The sequence below is a fragment of the Anser cygnoides genome, chromosome 6 (assembly GCF_040182565.1).
Source record: "Anser cygnoides isolate HZ-2024a breed goose chromosome 6, Taihu_goose_T2T_genome, whole genome shotgun sequence".
Taxonomy (NCBI): Eukaryota; Metazoa; Chordata; class Aves; order Anseriformes; family Anatidae; genus Anser; species Anser cygnoides.
The window spans coordinates 39,974,386-39,997,913 of NC_089878.1; the positions used below are offsets into that span (position 1 = coordinate 39,974,386).

Sequence of the window (23,528 nt, forward strand, 5' to 3'; positions counted from 1 at the left end):
AGCAGTCATTCCCCAGGGATTAGTTGTCCTGCAAAGACTTCTCACCATGCTTCAGCCTGTGGTTTCTGCCCTCTTGAAGTGTCAGGAGTTGATGTGAAACCCAGTGATGCTGCCACTACTTGTTTAGTGTCGTCGTCTTCGTTTTATTGGTCACAGGGAAGCTGAGAAGCTGTTTGTTGCAATGCGTGGGCTTTTTCTCCAAGCCTAAACAATTGTTTGCCTTAAGCGAGCATTAGATACCCTGTCCTACTTGGCATAAAGCGAGTATGCTGCCTCATTGCACAAAGGGAAACATTTTTTCTTGAGTTCTCATTATTTTCTGCCTGGTTCCAACTAAGAAAATGAAGCACTTGCTTAAAATAATAACCAATAAAAATGCGGGCTTCAAATGAAAGGAGATTTCTGTTTCTGGGAAAAGAGGGTCCTTGTGGGACGTGTTTTAAGTGCAGAGTGTATGACCTACAGGTGTTGAATGCACAGTAATTCAGCTTGGCTTTAGTTCATTAAATTAGCCACCCTGCTTTCGTTAGCTTGCTGGGAAAACTGCGAATGCATTGGTTTGTGTCTCGTTGGCAGCCAGTTTAGCAGGACGGTGATTCTTAGTGGACTTCCAGGCAGAGTCCCAGTGTTTATCATTGAACTCTGCCACGAACTTACCAGATGCTGTGTAATGACCGCCTCTCTTCTGGAGATGCTTTGGGATGGTAAAGAAACCGCTAACAACTATTAACTCTCATTTCATAGTAGTCATTTCAAAGGAGAAAAGCTTTTTTTTCTATTTTTTTTTTCGATGGTTTCATCTGGTATATTCGAGGACACTTGTTAAATGAGTTTTTTCATGTTAAACATTTGTGTGTGGCAGGTACAGATTTATCACTATTACATTTCTCAGGTGTGGTGTGGTTTTGGGATACGTTGTCTTTGGAACTGGCGGTGCCCTGTCATGGTACATCAATGTGCCAGCTCTGTGGCTATGAACTTGGTAGGGGAATTTAGTCAAAATAAAAAAAATAAATAAATAAAGCCACAAAGATGTACATTCTGTGCCCTTTTTGGAAAGGGCACAGCAAAGAAAATCGTGATAAAAATTGTCATTGGTGCCACTGCTGGCCTTCAGTCCTTCTCAATAAAACAGTCCGTTGGATGCAGCATCTGACAGGGAAGATTCATGGGACGAGAGCCAGGCTCCACTGGATAATTTAAGTTCAAGTATACTTGCTGCATATTTCACTGGTAACTATTTATTTGTTCAGCATATAGTTCTACTAAATCCTGCCATAGCTTCATCGGTACTGTTTCTTCTGTCCTAACAACTGCATACCTATGAGAGATCTGAAGACCAGCTGCTGTGGTAAGAGGGCCAGAAGTGATTTTTTTTTTTCACTTCTAATTTTTTCATTTGGATAATCAAATATAAGAGATTCTGGTGTGGTACACCCATATATAAATGCATCATTTTTCAGTACAGACTGTCTTGGGTTTTGTTCTGACTTGCTCCCTCCAGCCATGCTTTCATAGCCACTCACTGCCTTGGTTTCCTTGCCATTTGTTTCCTTCGTATTGTTACAGGTTGTTGATGACTTATATCATCTCCCTTATATCAGGGGAGAGTCATCTTCATGTACTTAAAAACTGTGCCTAAGAATATTCCTATTGTTTCTTCCACTTCTTTTTGGACTCCAGATTTATGGAAAACTGCTGACATCCTCAAAAAGGAATCTCAACCGTGTTTCTGTGCCCAGATGCTAATCTAGTCCATGAGAACAGTTTCAAGTTTTTTGTTTGCTTGCTACTTTCCCACTTCATTTTTTTTTTTTTTTTGCAATTACTAGGGTTGTTACACCCTTGAATTCTTGGATATTTGAAGTTCCTTAAGCTAATTGTGAGAATCCTGTTCAGAACTTTATCTCTGCTTATCGTTACCTTTGTACGTTAAATCACTTTTTGATAGTGACTTTACAGCCTTCCCTCCTCTATTGTAGGAATAAGTCTTTCACACTCTTTGTTGACTGACATAAGGCAAAATGAAGTTTAAAATATTATTTATAATGTAAGAGTAGGATAAAGAAGTGGTTAGCATGACTTATTCAGGCTTATCTTCTTTATGCAATTAGGTAGACACATTCCGTTCTACAGATTTATTTATTTATTTATTTATTATTGTTTATTTTATTTTTGAAGATAAATTGTGGCCCTACAGAGGTTGATGGGGAATCTTGCTGTTAGCTTCAATGATTGGGAATTAAAAGAGGCCAAGACCCTTTAATACTCTGCGCATTTGTGTCCTTATTCTAGAGTAAAAATAAGATAATTTTTTCCCCAGCTTCTCTTTTCCCAAATGTTTTGGGTTCAGTTCTTACCCTTTTCTGTTCAATGTTCATTTCAGTTCTAAAACAGAAAGAAAAAGGGGGACGGGAGCACAAAGGAGACGACGTACAGCAGCTCGGCCTTGTGTAAATTCCCCTACAGTTATCGTTTTTTTCTTTTCAAATGGTGCAAGGGTAATCAAGAGCACTCAGGGTGAAGTAGTTAGTAATGGGCACTGGAGCATGAGTTAACAATTGCATCTTCAGTCAAATTAAGACTACTTCAAAATAGTTCGCGGTGTAAGAGAAAACATTTGGAGTGATACTTCCCCTCGGAGAGAAGCAGACTCGCTGCGTGTGCCTGCCTACTCTGCCCGCGCCTTCTTAATGCGCGCATCCCCGGGGAGCCAGGTCAAATTTTACTAATTGCTTTGAAGTCATCGTACTTGTCTGTGAATCCTTGAGTTCTTGTTTTGAATGGACTACATAGGCAAGCCCTGTTCTAAAAAACGATTGCTCTAGATATCCGCTCTGTATGAAAATGGTGAGCAGACTGTTCCCCCATTCAGTAGCAAACATAGGCAAGGAACAGAGCAGACTATTTAGACGTTGGCAGATACTAATATTTTAGTATAATATTTTTTATTTTTACTAAATATTTTTTATTTAGTATAATATTTTTAGTATAATATTTTGATGGTATAATGAACAAACGATGCAAACACCACTGGAGGTCATAATCTACTCTCCAAGTTGGTTGTTTAGACCAAGAAATGCATTTTGCTTCTTTATTGCAGATTGATTTCAAATTTATGGCCCATCCAGCAGCTGGGAATTATTCAACGGTTCTGCTGCAATTCCATGGCAGCCTACATCCAGTTGAACTGATGACTTCTGTGGTGCTGTTTCCTTTCCTCTGTTTTATCCCTTGCCTTCCCATCTCTCTGCCTTGCTTCTATCTGCAACTCGCCGGAGCTGTGCCAGGCCGGTTCAGTGCACCCAAGGTGGCAGAAAGCTCGTCTGGCAAAAGCGTCATACAAATATACAAATATATTTGTATGTTTTACTGGGCACGAGGTCTAGAAGGCACGGTCACACATACAGCCTCCGAGTGCACAAAGGCTCCTTTGTTTTCTGACTCCTTCGGCAAGAAATAGGTTAAAGAGGCACGGTGCTAGGTTAAACATTAAGGTGCTCGCTGTCCCTGGTGCAGTGCCTGGAGGCGTTTGGTGGGCAGGTCACCGGTCGGGCTGGGGATGTCCGCCCGCCTCACTGGCTTTGTCCCTGCTCTTCCCAAGTTTCCTTCACCTGATGCACCACTTCTCACAGGGTGTCTGTTTTTGTGTGTCTGGGTTGGCTGTTTTTCCAAACCTTTGGGGTACTGAAGTGTTACTAAACCAACATTTCTCTCCTGTCTCCTTTCCTTGTTTCTGTCTTCTTACCTTACCTGGCTGAATAGTACTTTCTTGCATGTGGACTAACGACAATAACCACGCTCAGCAACGATTTCTACAGTATAATCAGGTCAAAATCACAAGCCTGGGCCTCACAAAACTGTTTATTTGGGCCTACTCACATAGCCTTCCATAAATCTGCAGCCCTCGCCCTGTAGGCTTTTGTACAGTGCAATTTGCATTCATCTGTGTCTAGCATTTATATCACCTAGGTGTCTAAAGGCGGGCATACCTGCTGAGCATTTATTGATCTATTACCAAAGCATGCGAGGAATGCAAACCGGCTACCCAGGAGCCGGCTGGGAACAGCAGGGAAAGCACATAGTTTATTTTAAGACAGACTGCTTGGGGGGTGAAGTTCACAGGTAGCTTTTTTGACAGCATACAACAGTAACCACGTTGTCTGTTCCTGCTCGTTCCTGCGCTGTGTTTGCATAGGCTTTTATACAGCTGCAGAGCAAACAGCCCGCAAAGGTAAGGCGGCTGAAAAGCAATCGCATGGGCCGTGCAGTGACCCCGCTCCTCCCCGCGGCCATCCCGGCCCTGGCATGGGGCTGAGCCTGGCAGCAGGTCCTGCAGGGGCTGCAGTGGCCATGGGATGGCTTAAATAACGTGTGGTTAGCACGTTAAATAACGTGTGGTTAGCTGCGTGCAGCTCTGGGTCTAGACAGGAGTTCGGCCTGCCTCCATGGAGTTCATCTTTGGAAAGCTGTGGGAGACTTGGGCCTTACATTTCCTGATAGAAAGGATTTTTTCTTTTCCCCTCAGCTCTACAAGTGGTGTTGAGAGTGTGGCGTTCAAACAGAGAATACCATTTTGAACTCTTCTTCCCTGTGGTTTTATATTTGGCTTTGTTAGGTTATGCAAAACTAGATCCACTTGGTATTAAGACACTAGGATTATAAAAAAGGGGGGCAAAAAAAGAACCCAGAAGAGTGTCAATACATCTGCAGGCTGGTTATTTAGAAGTGGAGGACGTCTCACAGATTTCTGTGCTGGAGACTGGAAAAAACCGTGTCAGCAACATAATAGGAGAACATGTCACAGTCGTACAAGATACACAGCCCAGCGTTAGTTTCTTAGCAGCTGTGACAGTTATCATGATAACTAAAGCCTTGAAACCTCTGTTCAGCATTTTTACAAGCAAAACCCTACACTTAAAGTAGACAACTCTGCCAACAGTCATACTTTTGTAAGTAAAGGGATTATGAAACCTAAGCGCTTGGATGCCAATTTTTACGTTGTCTGTCAAACCTGAATACGCAGAGACTGTTGAGGTATATTGGTTTTTACACTTTATATGCAAGAATAAGTTTAGGGTGACTTTTGGAATGCACGGTATGTAGGGTATGTTTCTGAAAAGAGATTTTTAACAAACCCTCACAACATCTGGTTTTCAACAGTAGCTAAGCGGAAATTTCCAGCTTTTGACACTGGTGAGTTGTCAGAGGAATTAGATCCACTCTAAAGTGAGAATACTGTTCCTGTGTCGTGTATAATACTTCGATGGTATAATGAAGAAAGAAAAAAAAAAAGATTTTGGCCTTACAATATGTCATTTATGTGTTTTGCCAACCCAGAACAGAAGTTCAGCACAAGCAGGGGCAGTATGGTCTCTCCTGACCTTTCTGGAGGTGCAGTCCCAATGCAGTTCTGGGGGTGCTCATCGATGCCTGCTTGAGCATGAGCCGGCAGTGTGCCCAGGTGGCCAAGACCAGTGATGTCCTGGCCTGTATCAGGAATAGTGTAGCCAGCAGGACCAGGGAGGTGATCGTTCCCCTGTACTCGGCTCTGGTGAGGCCGCACCTCAAATGCTCTGTTCCGTTTTGGGCCCCTCAGTACAAGAAGGACATCGAGGCCCTGGAGCATGTCCAGAGAAGGGCTACGAAGCTGGTGAAGGGCCTGGAGCACAGGTCCTATGAGGAACAGCTGAGGGAACTGGGGGGTGTTTAGTCTGGAGAAGAGGAGGCTCAGGGGAGACCTTATTGCTCTCTACAGCTGCCTGAAAGGAAGGTGTGGGGAGCTGGGGGTCGGCCTCTTCTCACAGATAACTAGTGATGGGACTACAGCGAATGGCCTCAAGTTGCACCAGGGGAGGTTTAGGTTGGAAATTGGGAGACATTTCTTCTCAGAAAGAGCAGTCAGGCACTGGGACGGGTTGCCCAGGGAGGTGGTGGAGTCACCGTCCCTGGGGGTGTTCAAGGAAAGGTTGGACGTGGTGCTTAGGGACATGGTTTAGTGGGTGACATTGGTGGTGGTGGGGGGTTGGACCAGATGATCTTGGAGGGATTTTCCTGCCTTAATGATTCCGTGATTCCAAGATACCTGGAGGACCTGCTCCCTTCTTCAGTTTTGGTGGGGCCACATGTCGTATTTGCTGTCTCTACGGAAGTTACAAAGACGAGGCTAAAAATATGAAGTGAAAATTAATGACATTTTTCTGCTTGTGCATGTTAATGCTTGGCAAGTAATAAACCGTTCAGAAACCTTGAGAGCTTCTACCACCCGTGTGGGTGGCGCAGAGTTATTTCAGACATTTTTACTATCCCTTATCACCTAAGTAGATGTGTTGGTTGATGTTGGTAGCATGCCTCTATAGTGACAAGTGTTGAAAGGAAGATGAAGAAACAGAGTAAATAGTTTCCAAGGCTTGTGATCTTTTTCTTATCCAATTTGTGAGTTATACAGATCTCTCAGCCTTATATTTGTGATTCAGAAGTGTACAGATGCTTCCGAGAAGGTTACCTTGTCTTGGCTCAAGTAGCTGCTTTCAATTCAAGAAAAAAATTTCCAATAAAGCTTTCCTTTGGGTTCATTTACACATATCACAGCAGTCTGGCTTTGTAGTGGCAGGACTGTTCTTAGTGTTATTTATAACAATTTTTAATGGTGAAGCAAACAATAATGACAAAAACCTTTTTTACTCTTTATTGTGCTGGTATAGCAATGTATCTACCGAGTCTTTATCAACTTATATTGATTCTTTAAGATAAATAATAATTTATACCTCATACAAACTTAAAACGTAGCCAGAATACTCTGGAAACACAAAGTAAGAATGATAACCTATTTTTCTGAAGAAGTTATCTTTGATTTCTTAATTCCATTAATGTTCTGGATATGGAAAATGCATTGGCTGAAAACACATGAAGTACCTGACTCGTGTCATTCCTTTGGACATATTAGAGTCCTTAATGCCATAATCTAGAAAATTCCATAACCAAAACTTCTGCTCAGTTTATCCCCTGTACAATTTTGTGTCACAAAGCATTGGTATTCTGAGAGAAAATTAACCAAACACTGACTAGGTTCAACCTTGCTTAGCTTACAATACTGACACAGTAATGGGATGCAAGGTCGAATACAAATACCTGTGGAGGAAAACATGTCCATTAAACCTGCAAATTCAGTCTTGTTGGTCTTAAAAACGTTCGGGAAAAGGTGAAGAGTGTTTTGCTGAAAGATTGTTTTGGGAACTGTTTAACCTTTGACTGTTTCCAGCAATCTTTAACTTCAGAGTGGAAAAATCAGTTTCATGTGTATTAAAAACAGGTATTTCAAAATCAGTTTCATGTGTATTAAAAACAGGTATTTCATTAAGATGCTGTTGATATATATCTTTTTTAATGTTGTTCTGATGATGCGTTAGTCAGAAAATGCAGACATGTGCCTTTCTATTTGTTTTAGATAGTGTGGATGGAGTTCACAGGAGATGAACATGAAAGACCGAACTAGAGGATGCCTTTTGTAAGAGGAGCTTCGAAGAGCTATCTGTGAGGATCATAAACAAATCATAACTGTGGAGGGGGCACACTGTTTCTTCAAATTAAAACGTAAGTAATAGAAGTGGGTATTTCAGGAAGGGGGGAGAGAGCATGGTCCTGAAAGTCTCAATGAGAAAAATAAAATTTTCAAAGGAGAAGGTTTTTAGCTCGAATATTAGGACATATTTCCAAGTACACCTGTGAATGCAGATCGGGAGTGCACTCACCGAAGGCAGTGACTTAGTGGTTGATAATTCACGAACAAGTTCCATATGTTTTCTAGTAAATACAGCTCTGTACAGCACCTTTAGCTCTTTTCTTGGTTGCTACAGAGTCCAACTTCCAACCTTAAACATTCTGTGATTTTTGCGGGATTCTGAGTTGGAAGGGATCCATGCAGATCATTGAGGCCAACTCCTGACTGCATGCAGAACAACATAAGACTTAAACCATGTATGTGAGGGCGTTGTCCAAATGCTTCTTGAACAGCAACAGGCCTGGGGCCATCTCTAATTCCCTGGGGAGCCTGTCCCAGTGCCCGACCACCTTCTCAGTAAAGAACCTTTCCCTAACATCCAGCCTGAACCCTTCCCTCGCAGCTCCGTGCCGTTCCCTCCCTCCCCTCCATGAGGGAGCTGTAGGCCACAGTGAGGTCTCTCCTCAGTCTTCTCTTCTCCAAGCTGAACAAACAAGTATCCTCAGCTGCTCCTCATAAGTCATGCCCTCTATTCCCTTGTCCTCTTCATGTGTATATCCCATTTAATAGGCACTCACAAGACACTCATTCCAACCTGTGTTCAAGGCAGCTTTCTGAGCCCTGGAGGTATTCATGATACAAAGCAGAAGAGTTTTCACGTGGATGGGATTCTTAAGCTGTATGTATAATTAAGTTGGGATTATTTTTTATCACTCCACCCCTCTTTTCCCCACCCCAGTCTTTCAAGCCTTTGAAGAGAGGCCAGCCTTTTGGCGTGTCTGTCATAGTTCTCCCATTTCTGGAGTGCTTTCAGTGTCAGAGATTTCTGACAGGTTATAGGATTTTATCAAAACGGGACCATGAGGTGATCATATCAGCAGAAGTGCTACATCTCTGCTCTTCTCCGTGTCACCATTATAAAGCAGACACAAACATAGATAGTCTCCAAGCTGGAAGATGGAACCAGATTTGCTGGGATGGACTGTCTTCCTCAGATGTGAATGTGTGAATGTGGATATATTGTTTGAATGTGCATGAAAGCGTACGGTAAGTGTTTCAGCTTTCTTTCGGTGCTGTACTGAAACTGTGAAATGCTCTCAGTGTGTTACAGCTGATGCAAGCTAAGGAAGATACCACTTATTTTTAAAGTTGTTTATTCAGAGCAGCCATGCACTGCTAAACTCTGGCCAGCTGCGAACACTAAGCACCCAGCTCTAACTGGACTGAAGTGCATATGGGTCCCTGTGTTCATCAGCTGGACACTTTCTTCTATTCTGTAGGAAGACCCATTCGTACTTAATTTTTCTGCATTTTTCTGCAACTGTGGGCAAAATAAACCATTTTCCACAATAGATGTCTGAGCTGGTTGATTAAATCCTGGGTATTTCTGTTCTTTAAGGAATAGAAACAATTACACTGAATTGCGTATTAGCTTTTCAAATACAGCACGATGTTTAAGGTTTGTGTGTTTCAACAAAGTTGCTTCCTTTGTGATTAAGTGTAGAATTGAATTCATATCTATAAGAATAAAACATTTATGACTGTCAGCAAATACATCCCAGTCTTTCATGGATTGATTTATTTAAGGAATGCAGTATAACTTTTTATGATGAGAAGAGGAAAAGGCTAGTGGTTTGACATAGATGACAGAAGTTTGTACTGGAGCAGGAATTTGGGCCTGTATTTTCCACATCTTAGGCTAGTAATATGTTCATTTTTCCTTGTTTGGTATAGTACTAAATGCCCAGTTAATTGTTTTTTTTTGAGGGTACTTAGGTCTTATTATGAATAACTTTTAAAAATATTAATTTCTCGTGATCTTTTGTCTTTGGAATCCATTCTGGAGAGGTTACTACAACAGTTAATTAGTTTTCTTGTTTCTAGTTATTTATTACTTAGACTCCTTTCAGTAATTTGTGTTTGGTTCAGCTTAACTGGTCCTTTCCATTGCCTTATCTCTTGCCTTTGACTGGCTGACTATTTTATGTACCAATTAATATTTTTTCTCCAAATGGGTAATAATGTGGCTTCATTCTTAAGGGCTTAAGCTATAAAAACTTTGTGCATAAGCTGGTGAGTTAACTTTTGACCCCATTTTGGCTAACAGTAGCAACCATCAGCAGCTGGAGAACTTTATCTTTCCACCGCAGCTTGTGGTGCTTACACAGCGTCAGATAAGAGCTGGAGGAATTCTGGATGGGTATTGAGTTAGTGCTTTGCTTGCTACAGGGAAATCATTGCTGTAACTTTGTTTTTGGATTTTGTGACTTGCTATCGGCCTTGCTTTGCCTCTGGTGGAGGAAACCCACCCAGCTCTGTCCCCAGGTCTGTGGCTGCCATCTGCATGTGTGCGTGTGGTTAGATCTCTCGCACGTGGTTCCCTAACTCCACCCTTGAAGTCATCGGAGCGTATTTCAGACCTGCAATCCACTCTGTGAGGCCTTAAGGAGATGGGACAAATTAAAGGTCAGGCCCAGACACACACGTTTCTCCCTGTGGAATTACAGGATGAAGCAAGTGGGGTGATGCACGGCTAGACTTAGAGCGATGAAACATCAAAGAGGCACTTCACACTGGTGTGGCAAGTGCAGGAAGTGACATACAGATAATAATTGCAGATGAGCATAGTTCTCATAGGCATTTGGGTTGGAGCCTCTGCCTGCACCCAGTTGTACATCAGCAGACCCGACCGGATCAGCAGTCCTCGCTGTGACTGGGAGGACCTGGGGTCATTCGTCATTTAAACGTTGTCGGAGGGGTGGTGGTTGTATTTAATCCTTAATCTTGTTTTGCATTAAAAACCTGGTAAGTTGGTGGAAGGAGGTTTTGAAAGGAAAAAACAAACAAACAAAAACCAGGTGGCACTGGAGAAATCTGGCTAGTTACTACCAAAGCTTATTGCAACTTCTTGTTCTGCCTGGCTTGCAGGAATTGAATGGAGGGGGAATTGGTCTCTGTCTGTTCTGTGCGATCTGTCTGCAGACTGGAGGAGCACCTGAATCGTGCTGGGTTGCTGCCTGTGCCAGCAGGCTGACTGTGCCACTTACTGGTGCTGGTGCTGCTCTGTCACCTTCACAATTCGTGGGAATCGAACCCTCAGAACTGTAACAAAAACTAGATTTAAGCATGCTTACCTTAAGTATTTACTGACTGAAGGAATGTGCGTGGGGAATATCATCAGTAGCGAGCACAATAATTACCCAAATGACTCCCCTGCTTGTTTTGTTACTAGATTACCAGTCCTTCAGTAACCAAGGGTTTGAAGAGCGAGTGGCAGGAGGCAGACAGGGAGGGAGGAAAGCACTGTCTCTTTTTGCAGCATGCTCTGCCTTGTTAGAGACATTTCCCTTTTGGTATAAGCTATGTTGCTTTCTGCATCCGGTTTTCTATGGACATTGTTATGTTTCTCTGGTAATGTACACAGATACTTCTTGAAAACTCTGTATATTTGAGAACCCTTTGCAGCATCCCTTTATACTGATAATAAAAACGATGAAAGCATCAGCAAGGAGCGATTTGGGAATGTTGTGTCTCTTTTTTCCTGCTGCTGCTTTTGAATGCCTGAAGCCCATTCGTGATCGTTAAGTGAGAGCACAGAATTGCAGCAAGAAAGTTCTCTTATTTCAAAAGGCTGTTGGACTTCTTTTTTTCCTGTAGTAAAGTTTATTGCTTCCTATATGTTTGCCTGCTAATACTAAAGGATAGCTTGCCACCTGCTGTGTGATTTAGTTCTGTAAAATTCTTCAGCTTATACTCTAAAATTTGCTGGTTCATCTCACTTCCTAGCTTCCCAGCCAATTAACTTGTCCTGGCCCTTCTGTCCACATTTTTCTTTAATTGTCTTAATAAGGTTTATTAATGCAGCCCATTCCGCATTTCTTTTCCCTGCTTTCCCTCCTTCTGCCTAACCTCTAGTTTTCAGTGCAATGATAATTAAGGGTCTGAAAGGATGTTCTTTTTGAGCCTTTCCACGTTTGGGGGATTTAATACTGTATGTATGGAGCTCAGATGTAAAATCTGGCTCCAGGCTGACATTTGGAATAGAAGATCTGAGTTGAAAATGTTTCATTTATGTTCTTTTTTTTTTTTTGTTTACATGCAGCTGTAAATCCTTGAAGTAGATAATTAATTTTCTGTTTGTGTCAACTTCTGCATAATCCATGCAAGTATTACGTTAGTAGTGTCAGAATGGAAGTGATAAGCTGCGAGGTTCCCCCTCAATCTCTTTATTCCGCTGCTGATGTTCACAGAATACGTTCTAAGGAATTGCTGGATGTGCAAGTGGGACTCATGCTCAACCCACAATTTCTGGAAATCATTGAACCTCTAAAGAGATGCATTTCTAATCACTGGATAATTAGTGTATTGCATGACGTGCATTATGAAAATGAATATAGTTAACAAAAGGAAATTTAGTATACTATTAGCAGTAATGAACATTTAATTTTTCCTTCAGTTTAGGTATAAAACTGATGAGGCTGCAGTGCAGGGCTTAAGTCAGTCTGTTTGTTTGTCTCTCTCCATTTGTAATGTACCCAGACTCTGTTTAGTGGTTGCCTTTCCCTTGATTGCACAACACATACTGTGAACCAAAAAATGTGGAGGGGACAATAAAGATAAACAAAAGTCTTCAGTTTCTATGAAAAAGGTTTATGTTTTTCAGCTTAGAAAAAGTGCCAACTGAATCAGAGGTGTGGCGGGCAACCACTAAATCATGGAAAACGTGGGGAAAGTAATTAGAGAATGGCTATTCGTGGTTTGTCAGCGTCCAAGGACCAGAGGCCGTCAGGTGAAATGGGCAGCTCAGCTCAAAGAAAGGGAGGGAAGTGCTTTTTCAAAAGGTACGTGCTTTAGTTTCCAATTTATTGCCAGAGGATGCTGTGACTACCAAAGCTCTAGATGGGTTCCAAAAGGGACAACCCCTGGGTTGTTCAGTTAGCTAACCCGTGGACAGGCAGTTAAGCACCAAGACAAGTACAACGTCACTGCCCCAGAAAGTCCCCAAAGTTTGCTGGTAGTTTTTTTTCCTTTATATTGTTTGCTTTTTTTTTCATTACTAGTGATTTTTTTTCCTTTCATCTTCATTTCCAGTTTATCCTAAGACTGATTTGGTAACGACTTGTCTGCCTGAAATACACTTAAGGTTATACAAAGGATTTTCTGAGCAACCTTATGAAAAAGCACGTGGTGCCTTTGATTGTGAAGAGTTAGAATGCAAGGTCCCATACACAAAAGGAGTAAGATTTCTGCTTTCCCTAGTGAATTGCTTTCTGTTTGGAGGGGAATAGTAGTAAGGCAAGTTTTCATCTGCATTCATTTGTGTGGATAGCTTGCTCAAATGGCATCGGATAGTTCTTGGAACTGGCCTATACAGTAAGAGAAGCACAATGAAGAGAAACAGCTACAATAAACTATGTATTCACCCTTTATGTTGAATTGTGCATCTGTTTTGAAGTGCAGTGTGCAGGTAGTGCACATAGTATTTTATATGTGTTCCAGCTGGTAGGCTTCAGCAATAACCGGAGAAGTCAGTTTGCTGCAGTGGATGCAGGACTGGGTGTCTGCTCCGTTCTGAAAGGGAGAGTTCTCAGCCCATGTGGAAATGCACGGGAGGATCTGAATTTAGGAAAAAGAAAAAAGAAAAAAAAAAAAGAAGGCAGAATGTTTGTCTCTTGAGTTGGTGTATAGTCCACCCATACCAGCTCAAAAAGCTCTGGAGAAACTCTTCTGCTAAACCACTAATAACATTTCAGGTATAGGAACTGGCTTCTAGAATACAATACTTACTTTTACGTTTTATGCTTCTAGAATACAATACTTTTCTGTTTTTACTCAGGGTTGCAATAGCTGCCAGGGATGTATCGCTTTAGTGAAGGGGGAATTTTGTCTACTTGTAGTGCTTTTCTGTTTAGCATTACTGTTGATTTGCGAGCAGGAAGTGAAGGAAACAGAAAATTTGCCAACTTTAATTTGTCAAATTAAATCCTGCGCATTACAGGCAATATGGAAAGTAAATAAATCTCCCCACCCACAGGCGTTTGTATTGCTATTTGTTACTGCACTTTCAGTTTATTTAAGAGTGTGTCATCTTTGGGGCAGATAAATGCAGAGGCAGAGTGCACTTTGTCTCTATTGTTCTTCTAATTGGATGAAAACTCTCTGTTAGGTCCGGCTATAAATTGCTTCCCACGTTGTTTTATTATTGCATTTATTATCGCACTGACTTGACTGAAAGGAGTAAGCAGCGAGGCTTTGAAATGTACATTCCTGTCTCTGCTCTGCAGGAATACCCAGAAGCTAAAGATGATTTCTTCTCAGCGAGCAGGACTTCAGAGATGTGAAGGTGGGAAAGACGCATTTGATGGGAAATAACCTGACTGTGCTTGGAGAATATGCAGAAGAGCTATAGAGTAGGGGCAGTTCGGTCACATGAATTATAAAACTTAGGTATCTCTTCTAGCAAGTGAGACAATTTCACTGCCTTGCTAGGGAGTTAGGTGGGAGGTAAAGCAACAAGAAGTGCGGGCACTGGCTTGGTGCTGCCCTGACACAAATGACCAGAACTGGAACTGGATGGCTCCGTCTTGCACGCTGTTCCAATTCAAAAATCTAGTGACTCTTTCGGGAAAAATACTATGAAAAAATGCTATGAAATGCTATGCGTCCATCCTTGAGAATGATGCAGAGCCCAGAACGGTGGGTGTTGGGTTCCTTCCCAACCCTGGGGATGGTTCCTAGCTAGGGTAGTACTCGGGGCTGAGCCCCCAGCACCTGGAGCAAATGTCTGCAGGATGGTGGAAGAGAGATTGCCCTTCATGCAGCGATGTGGTTCCGCTTCTAGGGCATGGGTGTTTACAGGAAGGGAAATGTGAGGAACGCCACAAAATGAATTGTCTTCAATTAATTCTAATTAAATATTGCTTAGTACCAAGCTGCGTTGAGAGACATGGAAACTTGGTTCTCCTCCTCCAGAAATATGAGCCTTGGAGGAAGAGAAGAGTGCAGCACTTGGGTTTTGTAGCTGAAGATACGGCACGTATGTCAACACGGCTTTTGTGAACCCGTGAAAGGGAGCTTTTTGTGTTTGCATTGCCCCTCCCCTTGAAACGAGGGCACATCACTTTTCTCTCACGCGGCAGCAGAAAGCTGGCTGAGGCTGTTCACCTAACAAATTGTGCCAAGTGCTGCCTGGGAGTAATCGCTCTCAGCTACCAGGAACCGGGATTTGCTTCTTGCTGTTTTCAGCCGCCTGGATTAGAGGTGCTGATGGGAAGCAAATGCCATCTTACGCTAGGTCAGATCGGATGGGTCAGCAATTTATTACGCCTTGTTCGTTTAAAGCATTTCAAAACAAACAAATAGCTCTTAAGCCTTTTATTGGTGGAAGCTGTGTAAGGAATTAAAACATACCGTGTTAGTCCTCTGAGGAAAATAAAGCCTTTTTCTCTTGACCCCCTTTCATCTCTTGCTTTGCAGAGTTCACGTACCCTGGACGTATCTTCCAAGTTAATCTTTAGGTAAGACAAAGCTGTAAAATGTGTGTAGATACGTTCTGTTGTATATGTCAATAGTTTTCTAAAAGGCATCACCAAAAGCACTCTCCTCAGTGCCAACCCGTCAGCTCACTCTTTGCTGGACACTAATAGGAGTGAAGAGTTCAGGTAGAAGGGGCTGCAGAAACCAGGGTACCCCCAAAAGAAAACCTTGGCTTGGAAGTGGGGTTCTCATCATGTCTTCTCCATTAGCGGTTGTATCTCAAGTAGAAAATACTTATTTACCAAGAAAAAAAAATCCTCACCTTCCGTCAAGAAGTATTCAAGCCATATTTGAAGTATCCTTTCCTTCAGAGTCTTAACCTTCAAAGAGAAAACCGGGGGGAAATGCACAATTAGAGCTCACCTACTGAGAACCACATCTGCAAGATGAGATTGTTGTGTCAGCTGGTATAGGGCAAGGCAGAATAATGGGAATTGCTCAAATACTTGATGGGTTTTCAGCAACTGCAAGTGTCTGCCTTAGTAATGTGGAAGAGTAATGCGGAGGAGAGGGGATTTTGTGCCCAAAACATTTTTCAGAAGCGTTATCAGTGACACTATGATTAATTTTCTGCTCAAAACTAGTTATGTTGCAATGCTGCTCATGTTAGATGTGATGTATGACGCTGAGCTGCAGTGCAGCTTTGTAGGTAATACAATTTCAAGCGCGGCATTTCGTACGTTAACCGGATAGCTACTCCATAGTAGATGCTGTATTGACTTGACAGTAATCAGAATTTCACTCTTTCCCTAACTCCAGCATGCCTGCAATGAAAATCAACCCTTTTTGTAGACATAAGCACCATGTAGGCCATGGAAATAAAACTTGGAAAAGATTTCTGGTTTAAAAGGTGTATTTTTTTTTCAGTAAGGAGTTGAACGGGCTGTGTGCTGCAAGAGGACAGGTCCAAGGAGATCAGAAAGTTTACAGTCCTAGGGATCGCATACCACCAGGAAGCTGATATGAACGTGAGACAAAGATAGTATCAGACAAGTACCAGCGCTATAAATTTCACACATTAAGCCTGCCAGTATAAACCTGTGGTTGACTCTGCGGCTGTGTGGTTTCTCCAGCTGCAGCGCAGAGCAGTTGGTGGTGCTGCTGTTTTACACAGGCACAAACCGGTGGTGGAAGGGCACTGCTCACCGTACCCCCACTGCTGAGAAGTGGAGGCAAAATAGTCCCTCTGGCGTTGGGTTATTGCGGAGAAGAGCACCTGAGGTTTTCGTGAGGTGTCCTGCCCTGGGAAGGTAAGGAACGCTGTGCCCTGAGCACGGACCCTGACGATCGGTGCGATAAAACTACACAGAGTTACTGCACCTTTTCTGCATGTCCTTCAGCTCAGAATTTGTGTTAGTATATATGTGATACCAAACCCTTTGTAACCTGGGAAAATGGTGCAACTGAGGCTGGAGGAGAGGGCAGGGGACTGACCTTTTTGTCCTCGTTACTCTTCCCAAACAGCTGAAGACCAACAGCAGTGAGGTAATGACCAGGAGTAAAGAAGGGAAGGCTGATGTCAATGAATCTACCCCGTACATCAGTGCTGGGTTAAAAAAAGCTTTAGGCATTCTTCCCAGGTTTATGAACTCAGCTGGTGCGTAGCTTAAATCTTAGCTTTAAAATACAGCTGAGTGTGAAGCTCGTGAAAAATGGCCTTTGTGATGCAGAAAGTGTCGTACCTTCTTATTTGTCTGCTCCCCCAGTGCATTCTTAAATTCAAACAGATTATGCTGAATTTAAGATCTGAAATAGGGCTGCATGTAAACTCTCTTTTCTCCTAGCTAAATATTTTCTGTGCAAATTTTGATTTGAAATTTTAATTTGAAAGGGTGAGTAGCGTTTGTTTCCCACGTGGAAATCAAGTAGGTTCTCGTTTTTACTGCCTAGAATGTTTTATGTCGTACTGTCTAGAAGGGCATCTGTAACTTTTTGACATATGTAATTGTGAATATTGGGCATAGTTTGTGTTAGAAATAGGATTTCACCTGGAAAAGTGAAAAAGCATACCTCTGAGGTTGAATACAACTCGGTGAAGACCTCCATTTTCCATTTAATACACTAAGGTGCTGTACCAAATATTCTGCAAAATTAATATTGTTAAACCGATATTTGCAGAAGTGCTCTGAGGAGCTCAGCAAAAGGCCTAAAATGTTAGGTCAGCTTTAGTATCTACTGGTACTTGGGATTCCTGCGGTGCTGTTTATAATAAAATGCTGGTTTTAATAAAACTGTGAGAAAAGCATAATTCTGTTAGTATTTTGAGCTTTGTTAAGGAGAAGGAAGGGGAAGGAGAAATGCAAAAGTGTGTTGTCGTAGGTAGGCAAATTGTATGTATACAAGATGGCAGCAGTTTTAAAACAAGTGTAGATCAGTCCTTTCATCTGGTTTTACTGCAAGGAAAGTAAAAGCACACTTATTCCTGTAATCTCTTTTCTCTAGAGTAGTATTAAGTTCCCATTTCCAGTCTCGCACAGGTGGGAGAGAGAGATTTAAAACCATTTCAGATGTGAGACATAGAAGTTGTCACAAGCTCGAGTGTAAAATGCATAGCTTAACAAAGTGCAGTTGTTTGAGGAAATTCTATATTTGCAGAAGGGAATAGGAAATTTATGTCTCATTAGTGGATTTTTAGATAGCATAAATTGCTTTTCAAGGATGATTGAGGATTCTGAATTTTAAAATAAATGTCAGAGCTCAGAACTTGTCTTTGCTGAGCAGTTTTGTCTATAAAAGCAACGATATGTAACATGAATTGTAATGCAGTGTTCATTCCATGGATCTCCTTTGTATGAGCCTAAAAACAAACACGTGCTTTATCCTTGCAAATACTTCACTTCAGTGGTATTGTTGAGATTTATCACATTAATTAGACATCAGTTTTTCAAAACCGTTGCTGTTGCCCACATTGTGTCAGTACTCAGACACCTACCTACGTGTCTCAGAATGTGTCTGCATCACAACTTCCCGTGCCAGCATTATACCCCAAGCTAAATGGTGTTGACATTACCAGACCCGTATGTCTTTTATTTATATAAGACCTTAGATAAAGAGCTCTATAATTTTTTGTAATTAACACCAAATTTAATGCCAGGCATGGTGAAGTGTACTGTCGGTGAAGGTAAAGAAGTGGGTTTAAAAATGATCTTGATGGCACAAATTCTATTCTGTCAGTGTTACTAGTTGCAGATACGTGTCAGGGTAACACAAAAACTGTTTTCCTGTGTTATTTTGTTCTAATGGTAACGTGCTACAAGGAAAATGGAAACTTCAACTCCTTGGGTAAGGAAAGGTAGAACTTGCATACCAAACAGTTTTATTTTGCAGATCTGTAATAGTATTTTGGGGCTTTTTAATCTTTTCATTTCATTTTTTTGCCCTTTAAAGAAATTTAAGTGTGCTCTGCCTATTTCCCACAGAAAATTAAGGTTTTTCTCTTAGTCTTTCCACCTATTTATTCACTCCCTGAGTTTTGAAATGTAGTAAATGCTAGCTTACAGATCAATTAAGTGGTCTCTAGAGGAAAACATGAGAGTGGCAGTGTTCGTCTAGGACATGAGGAAGCCAAGGAGTTATTTTTCCCCTTTTAGATAAGTCAGAATGTCAGTTTTACCCTTTCTGACTTGAGGTAGGGAGCACCTGATGATGTCAGGTGTTGGTTACAACTTTTGCAGCCCTTACCATGCATACCTTTATGCCTATGTATGTCTAACTCCTATGTCCTGAAGTGGTATTTAATAAGCTTTATGTAAGCATTCACAATTATCTAATAGCACCTGAAGATTGCTTACAAAATGACAGGAGGAAGTTTCATTTACATTGCATATCTAATGTTAAATCTGCTAATCCTCCATCGAGTCTGCCAGGAAAAACAATGTAGACAGACCTGAATTTTATTAAAATCAGAAATCAAGCATACTGCTTCCTACTCTTCCTTTACACACTGCAAAATAAAGTGTGAAACCTTACAGAACACGTTGGTCGATTCTGCCATTATCTTCATGGTTTTCTTGAAATGTGCCTCGGTTGCAGGTTATTTACAGAGCCTATGTTAACAGCCCGTCCCTCTCAGGTCTTCTTCCCTCACCCCGTGAATGCTGTCTCCACGTTTTGTCTTGTTTACGTAAGTTAATCTTCCATATAGTGACAGTTTTTTCCTTCATTAACCAGAGTTCCTAATTGTGCCTAATGAACTGTTTGCTCATACTCCGAGATAATGTTATGTGAAAGCAGAGCAGAGATAAGAGGCTGTGAAAAAAAATAAGCATTTAAAAGATTTTGGATGAGATATGAAAGCTATTATTTTTTTGCCAATATTTTCCCATTTTATTTGAAAATGGCTTCTGGTGCAGCTGTGTAACTAAGGCTACTTCAAAGGACATCCATTATTTATTGGCCTGGTTAGCAAACAAGGACACCTTTGACTACAGCAAATTGTGAGGTCAATTTACTGTGCCTTCCACCACCTGAAGACTAGCTTTTCTGTATTTATATTCTCTGAAATTTTCCGTTTGGCATGAGCGTCCCTAGGGAAAGCAATAGGAACTCGGGGGAGAGGGCAGGAGGGAGCCCGAGTTTGCAGAAAGCTGGCACAAGCGTGCTTGTGCCTTTTATTTGCTACCCAGGTGCATCAGGTAGGGTTACAGACCAGTCTCCCATAAAGGCCATTTTTTCCTCAATCAAGTAGAAACTGCAGAAAATGTAGTGTAGGGGATAAACTTTGCAACTACTGTGCATTGAAATGATTCAACGCCCTATCTTCCTCCAGAGTAAATCTGAAAGAATTGAGCAATAAATGGGATGAATGTAAGAGTGAATGGCTGTACGGGGTCAGACCAAGCCTCGTGCTGTCCCATTTGGGTGCCAGTCATGAGATAGCTTTAGGAAGGAATAGAAAAACCTCTATGTAGGGTTTGGCTGCAAGGATGTCTTCCACCTCTGCGGAAAAGAAAGCACTGCAAGAGCTGGCTACTTCAGTTGTGCGTAACTATGTTTCGTATTCTGTGTGTTTGAGGCATTTTTGGTTTTGGTTCACTACGCGAGGGGTCTCCTCCGTGTGGGAAATGAAATCCCTTGAGCTAGCATTTGTGCATCTTTAGATGGTATTTTTTTTCTAAGGCTGGCTGTTTTCATGGCAGGGTTAATTCTATAGAAAATATGCTAATGGTGTAGTTTGCTTCTGGTACCTATTGCATTTTGTGATTACATCAACTTTAACACCTCAACTCATCCAGAATGATGGTTGCAGTATTAAAGGGGTTTGGTGCACCACAGTGATTCATTCTCTTGGTTAGAGCATTGAATCCTGATTAAAAAATAGGTTAAAGTGGAAGTGTGGGATTGGATAATATGGGGAATTATTGTCTAAAAAGATGTTGTCTGTGGAACTTGGAATAGGAATTCCCTGGGACAGCGGAAAAACGTCAAGTCATGATGTATGGGTTTGGGTCTCAACAAATGCAAAGCAGCACTAAGAGTAAGCGTACACTTGTAATGTTGGTGAGACAAGTCAAGGGGGTTATAAACCGTCTTCAGTCCTGCAGAATATCACTGTGCAAACGCCCATGCTTAACTGGAGAGAGCTGTACCTATGTTTTACATGTATTTTTTTGATTTTGCAGTGTTGTTAGGGTTTGGGCTGACGTTTTTGTGTTCCTGTTTCAGTAAAGAGTGAACTGTGGGGGACCTGTTTACTACATAGCTTGCTAATAACCTCAGTCTGGAGTCTGACGATCGTCTTTCCTCTTTTACATTACTTTGCTGCTGCTTAGTGCTTCTATTTTGGTCATAGCATGTGTTGAAAGATTTGATAGATATCTCTAGATTATGAAATATATGTTCGTCTGGTCCCACCCAGCTAATTGCCTGAAAAATGTTTTTCCCTTGCAAAAAAAAAAAAAAAGTAAATGAAAAGTAAACTTCCTCGTGGAAGGGCTCAGTAGTCTCATTGTTTCTCGTTGTCTTTTGTAAGACCAGGGTGTCACAGGAAGGAGGCAATCTGTACGTCTGTACTACGACAGTGCTCAATGAGCCACAGTGTGTAATTCAGGTACTTCTTTGGGTCTTTTGTTAGAAACCTGGAAATATGGTAGTTTTTGTATCCTTATTTTTAATAAGAATAGGGCAAACAGTAATTAAGCTAATTATTTCCTTCAGGACAGAATTCTGATGATCAGTTGCTGTTTGTTTTCCACAGGTTCTTTCTCTTAATTCTGCTCTAGAGCCTGGGCTGTAGTCAGAAGAAATCTGGAGCATCCCCATAAAATAGTCCTGGAGGTGCACTGTAAGTAGAGGTATGCTGTGACGTTCTTAGTATCTACTGAAATCTATCCATAAAGCCATGATTTAAAAAACAGATCCTAAGCAGGACAGATGAGCTCCCAATGCAAAAAGCTGAACTTTCTGTTGATTGCTTCATAGGCAAAAATCTTTCAAATGATTCCTGTGTGCGTCAATTGAAAAACAGGAAAAAGAAGGAAGTCCTTTGATTTCTCTGCCATGTCTTGTCGGTAACATTTTCATTTCAGTGTTGGGAACCATTCAGAGCTTCCTGCATGGCCTAGTGTACGTCGACATAGGCCTGTGCAGGGGGATGCAGAGAGATTTCTGAATGAGTTCACCTGGCACCACAAAGCAACGTCTCAGGTTTAGCGGGAGCCTCCTCTCAAGCTTGTTTATCCTGCTAGGAATTTGCATGGGCTGAGTGCCATTTAATAAGATTCTACTTTCTAATATCTGAACTAGGTCCAGTATCACCACATTTCGCCATACAAACATGTCTGTCTGTATGTGTGTGTATACATCTAAATATAAAACTGACCAAAAACGTAATGGGATAGTTCTTCTTCCCTGTAAAACCTTGCCAAAGAACAAAGAGGGCCCAAAGAAATGCACAAAGCACACCCAAAATGTTTGTCTCATCTCCTTGGATGTTCTATTTGCAGTTCTCCAAAATGCCTGTATCATCACCAAGCATCTTGCTTGACATTTCCTTGGTGTGCAAAAGGAATAAATCTAATTTACACTTGTGATCTTTAATGCCATGCCACTGATAAATGCACTTAGAATTAATTCAGTTGGTGTCACTTAACTGAAGTCAACAGACATTGGTATATTTCACTTAAGGAATTGGATCAGTTAAATCTTGGGTTCTAGGCTGTTTGTATTCAATATATATATATATATATCCCGCAATATATTTTCCTGGTGTTTAATTCTGTCTGATTCAAGTAGGATATAAAGGATCTCTGTCTTGATGTTGATTTTTAGGAATGCTTACAAGGCATCTGTTTATGAGACTGACATTGCTTAGAAGGAAACATGGATTAAAGAAATAACGTTCTTAAATTTGTGGAAACTTAACTACTTTGTACAGGATCTTGGCCAGCAGAAGGCAGTAACTGCTCAGCTTTGAATTGTTCATCACTGTTAATGAGGTAGCTTGCATTAGCCATCTTCCCAGTAATGATTTGTGGACTGATTTCTCAAGGTTTCAGACTCGGTTTGTAGGAAGTTTGTTGTTAATGTGCTCAGTTGTTTATGATTCCCCCTAAACAATGTGTTTCCTTTCTTTCCTAGGCCTACGAGTTTTACTTCTCATGTACAACAGTATTCAGCATGTTGTTATTCTGTCACATGCTGGTTGGAGCTTTTCTTCCATTCTTCGTCCTTTCAGGGAACTGGGTTTCAGCAAAGAACATCAACTTCTACAATGTGAGGCCTCCACTAGACCGTAAGTAGACAGTTATGCTTTTCTTCTGTGTGCAATTGTAGCTTAACGTTTTAGTTGCCATATTCTTTCAGTCCTTTGTTTCTTACGGGTTTTTCTTCTTCAGACACGAAACACTAGATATTTAAAATAAAACTATAGCTTTTTAATCCATAGCAGTTTATTTTATTCCCAAGATTTTATGTTGACTGAATGAAAACAAACTGTTGCATGCGTTGCTAAACTAAAGAATGCACCAGAGCAATAGTTTTCACATTTTAAATGCTTTTGTTGTACTTTCCTATCTCTGAAATGACTTCCTACAGAAAACATTATGCAGTGGATTTCTTCTAAATAATACAGAACAGGTGTCTTTGTCCTTTATCTTGTTGGGGTTTTTGTAAGGGAAAGAATAGGTACGCAGTCTGCAATTAATTCAAGCTGAAGGTAATTAAAAACCTTGTGAGACCTGTGAAGCCAGTTGTCACTAATAGCATCATATTTTTGCCTCTTATCTAACATCAGAAGTATTCCCTATGCCTTCACTTAAGGGAGAAAATTTTC

At 41.3% G+C, this 23,528-nt stretch overlaps 1 protein-coding gene across 10 annotated transcripts in view; it reads left to right on the forward strand.

Moving 5' to 3' along the window:
- LYPD6B (LY6/PLAUR domain containing 6B) overlaps window positions 1-23,528 on the forward strand; it is a 47,061-nt gene that overhangs the window by 15,969 nt on the left and 7,564 nt on the right. For 4 of the 10 annotated variants that reach the window (XM_066999623.1, XM_066999618.1, XM_013198109.3 and 1 more), the window contains exons 2-4: window positions 7,448-7,593; window positions 21,453-21,549; window positions 22,835-22,988. In XM_066999623.1, the coding sequence (XP_066855724.1) occupies window positions 22,874-22,988 (115 nt within the window). In that variant the 5' untranslated portion in view covers window positions 7,448-7,593; window positions 21,453-21,549; window positions 22,835-22,873. Of the gene's footprint in view, window positions 1-7,447; window positions 7,594-14,004; window positions 14,064-15,196; window positions 15,238-15,969; window positions 16,507-21,226; window positions 21,306-21,452; window positions 21,550-22,734; window positions 22,758-22,834; window positions 22,989-23,528 lie in introns of those variants that run through there. The other 6 variants (XM_066999624.1, XM_066999620.1, XM_066999622.1 and 3 more) reach the window with 6 other exon arrangements.